The sequence below is a fragment of the Nicotiana attenuata genome, chromosome 4 (assembly GCF_001879085.1).
Source record: "Nicotiana attenuata strain UT chromosome 4, NIATTr2, whole genome shotgun sequence".
Taxonomy (NCBI): Eukaryota; Viridiplantae; Streptophyta; class Magnoliopsida; order Solanales; family Solanaceae; genus Nicotiana; species Nicotiana attenuata.
Genome location: NC_031992.1, coordinates 4,091,565 through 4,096,808, shown reverse-complemented (window position 1 = coordinate 4,096,808; position 5,244 = coordinate 4,091,565). Strand labels below are relative to the sequence as shown.

General features: G+C 33.2%; 1 protein-coding gene across 1 annotated transcript; it reads left to right on the top strand.

Annotated features, from left to right (window-relative positions):
• Window positions 759-4,690, top strand: LOC109224855 (protein WALLS ARE THIN 1-like). The gene is made up of 6 exons (XM_019389412.1): window positions 759-1,094; window positions 1,212-1,274; window positions 1,445-1,561; window positions 2,068-2,476; window positions 3,437-3,588; window positions 4,197-4,690. The coding sequence occupies exons 1-6, from the start codon at window positions 871-873 to the stop codon at window positions 4,390-4,392; spliced, it is 1,161 nt and encodes a 386-aa protein (XP_019244957.1). The 5' UTR covers window positions 759-870; the 3' UTR covers window positions 4,393-4,690.

The window sequence follows — 5,244 nt, the reverse complement described above, 5'->3', positions numbered from 1 at the left end:
AATGGGTCGAAACAGATTAAATCAAATAATAGGTTATGATCGAACTCATTTAAAATTTAAGAATTAACCCAAATAGCCGCACATTCAATCGCTTAAACTAAAAATAGCTGGTGGAAGTATAATATATGCATAATTTATAGGAACATAATATATGTGTATAATCAAAGTATAATCTATGTATATGATCACAAAAAATAAACAGTAAATATGGCTGACTATTTGTGTAAAGATCCCTTCAAAATTTATTTGGATCAAAATAGATTATAATCCAATCTGATCCTTTTTAATTTTTCTTTTTGACAAAATAAATTATTAACTAATGCATTTTTCTTAAACTCTTAGTTTAAATTCTTCCAAGCTTACATAATTCCTAAACTCCACGTTTGATTTCTGCAATATTTGGGTTGCATTTAACCCGTTAGGTCACACTAAATGACACATTTTAATCCAATTGTTTGATGGGTCATTTCAAATTTCATCCCTTGAATCAAGATAACAATTACTATCATAATTCCACCGTTTCAACTTAAGTAGATTACTGTAAAAAATGAATTAACTTTGCCATCTCAAGGAAAGAGTTCTCTTCTTTCTTTTTCTCTTCTTTTTTCATTTTGGGAGAAATTAAAGGAGAATGTGGGAGACAAGCCAAAACATTAGAAGGTTAAAAACAGTTGACATAACATCTTTTAAGGACCCCACAGTGGGGTCATATGAAAAAACTCCCTCTTGTTTTAGCTATATTTATACCTCCCTAACTCTAAGCACCTAAGCATCGATCATCACAATACCATTTCTCTTTTTTTGAGTTTTTCTTAACTAATTAGCCCTATTATTACTTCATTCCTTTTTTTTTAAGCTTCTGCTTTTCTAATGGCAGATACGAGTGGTTCAGCCACTAGTAAGAAAATGGGGTTTGTTATGCCTGAGAAAATGCAACTGCATTTGGCCATGTTGGCCTTGCAGTTTGGTTATGCTGGTTTTCATGTTGTCTCTAGAGCTGCCCTTAATATGGGCATTAGCAAGATTGTTTTCCCTGTTTATAGAAACATTCTTGCTTTGCTTCTACTTCTTCCCTTTGCCTATTTTCTTGAAAAGTATGTCACTTGAAATCCTAGTTTTCTATTTTTCTCTCTTCGTATTAATTTCTGACTCCGCCACTGATTAGGATCACGACTTGAAAGTAACAACTCGTGGTTTTTTTTATTGATCAGGAAAGACAGGCCAGCTCTTACTTGGAATTTTGTTCTTCAATTCTTCCTCCTAGCTGTTGTTGGGTAGGATATATACTATATGATCTTATAATAATTTACTTCAACGCAAAAGAAATGGATACAAGTTTTTAATTAAGAAAACATTATAATTAATCTCATGATACTCTTGTTGAGTGTTAAGAATTAGTATTAACTACTAAGATAATTGACTTATTTTTTCTCCTTCTTTATAGAATTACTGCAAACCAGGGATTCTACTTGTTGGGATTGGACAATACTTCCCCTACCTTTGCTTCTGCCATACAAAATTCTGTCCCTGCCATTACATTTCTCATGGCTGCACTACTCAGGCAAGTTCTCTCTTCATATACAATATTTTCCTAACCATGGACTTTGTAAAGAGTTTAACTTGATAGAGTAAAAAAAAGAACTATCAGATCACCTAAAAAATAACTAAAGAAATGCTCGTAAATTACGAAATTAATAATCAGAAAAATAAGACATATTATCTATTACAACATGTTAAAATGAATAATGCAAAATATTCTTTACACTATCAATTTAATTCTTTTCTATACAAGGTTACAACTCGTTTATAACATGCAAAATAAAATGTGAACATGAATATATCAGTCATGCACCGCGCAAGGTCCGGTACGGTAAAGGGCCGCACTTTAAGGGTGTAATAGCCTACCCTAATGCAAGCATTAGTCGCTGCTTCTACGGCCCGAACCCGTGACCTGCTGGTCACACGGAGATAACTTTACTGTTGCTCCAAGGCTCCCTTTCCAGACGAATACTAATATCTGCATATAACTGCAAATTGATTCTTTAAATCTTTTTTTATGAATTTCAGGATTGAAACTGTGAGACTGAACAGAAAAGATGGTATATCAAAAGTGTGTGGAACATTATTGTGCGTAGCTGGAGCTTCAGTAATTACTCTATACAAAGGTCCAACAATTTACAGTCCAACTCCACCATTACAAAGGACCTCAGTACCCATGTTGATGAATTTAGGAGATGCTAATGGAAAAAACTGGACTTTGGGTTGCGTTTACTTAATCGGGCATTGTTTGTCATGGGCCGGGTGGCTCGTTTTACAGGCACCGGTTCTTAAGAAATACCCGGCCCGGCTTTCAGTCACATCGTATCAGTGTTTCTTTGGAGTCATACAATTCCTTATAATTGCAGCTTTTTGTGAGAGAGACCCTAATGCTTGGCTTATCCACTCTGGTGGCGAACTCTTCAGTGTCTTTTATGCTGTAAGTATTTTCAGTCACTTTGACCAGTCTCTTTGTGTCAGAATTTATCTCTTTTAAAAAAAAAAAAAAACTAAAATCTTTCCGTTTCATTTTACATGACATAGTGTAACTAGGCATGAAATAAAAAAAAAAAAAAAAATCTTTTGACACCACATAATACCGTTGAAAAATATGATTTTAAGCATGTCATGAATATATTCTATGATTATAAGAGTATGTCGTTAAGAGTAAAAAATGAAGCTTAAGGAGTCGTTTGGTTGGAAAGATGTTATCCCAGGATTAATTATCCGGGATTAGTTATTCCACCTTTTCATGGGGATAAAAAAACACTACAATCTCGGAATAATTAATCTCGGGATTAATAATAATGCAATTTTCTCCCAACCAAACATGGGATAAATTCTTCTTAAATTTCGTCTCGGAATAATTATTCCTTGTCCCTCATACCAAACGAGCCCTAAGAGTTAACGAGTTTATATATATTGAAAGATGATTATTCTTTTTGAAAAAGATTTTAAAAAGAAAGATTGTTATATAAAATGTTTAGCAAACCAAATAAAAGATGAAGCGATAAAAAAACTTGAAAGTAGTCTTAAATTGAAGGCTATATCTGCAACATTACAATAACAACGACCCAGTATATTTTTATAAGTGGGGTTTAGCTATATCTGCAACATTAATGTGTGTAAAGCAACAGCAGAGCAGAGGATCACCGGACTAAAATTCCAATTGAAATTTTTATGTGAAATGATAAGGTGATTAGTCAACGTAAACCGTTGGATTATTGCAATCTTTTCCCTACACTCATTCTCTTGTAGTTATGCCATACGACAACAAAATAAGCAGATGGACATATGGTTTAGTTATAGATAGTGAAATGACAGCAAAACTTGTGTATTCATTTTTTCCTTTTAAATTATTTATCCTATGAAAATGAAGAGTCGAATTAATTGAATGCAGGGAGTAGTGGCCTCAGGGATAGCATTCGCTGTACAGATATGGTGCATTGACAGAGGTGGCCCAGTTTTTGTTGCTGTTTATCAACCTGTTCAGACTCTTGTAGTTGCTATTATGGCTTCTGTTGCTTTGGGCGAAGAATTCTACTTGGGAGGGTATATTAACGCTCGTCTTTTCTGTTTATACTGTCAGCGTATATAAATTAAAAAGTAGTATTTTTTTTATATGTATGTTACTTTTGAATCTTCTTAGTTGGACCGAAATTATACACACTTTCCTCAATCATGCAATTGTGAAAAGACCCCACAATGCACATTCCTTCACCCCATTGCATGTAGTTAGGTACGTAGATCATGGATATATATATGTATTGACCTTTATTTTGTACTCAAGAATCATCCAAGAACGTCCCAACAAATCTTTTTGGGTCCATCAATCTTTTAGACTTATATGCTAAAATATACTACTAATTATAGCATAATAATTTTTATATTGTCAGAGTATATAAATTAAATTCGATCGTTAGTATACTTGTTCTTTTAATGTGACTAGGAGGTCAGGGGTTTAAGCCGTGGAAACAGTCTCTTGCAAAAATGTAGGGTAAGGTTGCGTACAATAAACCTTTGTGGTCTGGCCCTTTCCCAGACCCTACGCATACCCGGGAGCTTAGTGTACCAGGCTGGCCTTTTTTTATTTTTTAAGTATACTTGTTCTTTTAATGGTTGCATGTAACTTAAGAAAATAAATTGGGATTATTTTGCAGGATCATTGGAGCAGTGTTGATCATAACAGGATTGTACTTTGTGCTATGGGGCAAAAATGAAGAATCCAAATTTGCAAAGGCAGCAGCTGCTGCAATTCAGTCTCCAGTGGATCATTGTAACAACAACAGGCCAACTAGCCACATCAAATCCTCTTTGGCTCAGCCACTGCTTGCTTCTTCAACTGAAAATGCTTAACAAAAAGAGTTTGCTGGAAACCAGAAAAAAAATATCTGCTATCCTAAATATTAAGGAGAAAAAGAAAAAAAAAAAAAAGGTTTGGTGTGTCTATGCAATATTTTTTTTTTTGGGGTTTAGTTTAGGTGTTGTTCCCTTTTTCCCGTTTTAGTAGCTTTAAAGGGATGTGATGATTACTATTTTTGGAGTTGGATCTCAGCATGCAAATCCCAAGTTGGTTTTTATATGTTAATTAATTCTATGGTTTAATCTATGAATGGAGAAAAAAAAAATTATGACAAGAGTATGCTTTTGCTTTTATCATTGCAATAAGTGGACCCCTTTTTTTGCAAAATGATAATTACATATTGTTAAAAGAAGTATAAGGTGTCAGCAAGCTAGTTGATTTTTCACATAACATCACAACCAAACACTTCTGTTGTAATGTAAGTGGCATGGAATATTAATTGGTAATGTACCAAATGATCACTGCATAATATCTTCTGTTGATGATGGTGTCAACTCCTCAAATAATCTTTGTTACATCAAGAGAAATTATGAATTGGAATTAATTATATAAAGTCCATAGACTACGTGACAAAAGAGACCTAACAAGTGTGGATGTTCTCTATTTTTTGTGTGTGGATATTTTCTTCTTGGAAATAAGGGAGAGTGATAATTTATCTACTATTTAAGATTATATTTCTTAAATTTGAACGAAAAAAAGAATATAAAATTAAACACTACTACTATTTTATAAAATGTTGATACAAGATTGGAGTTATAATTTAATTAGTTGATTTTCAGTTACATCAATTAGCGTAAGATTTCAGTCATCCTGTTATCCAATCAATATAATATTGAAAAAATGAC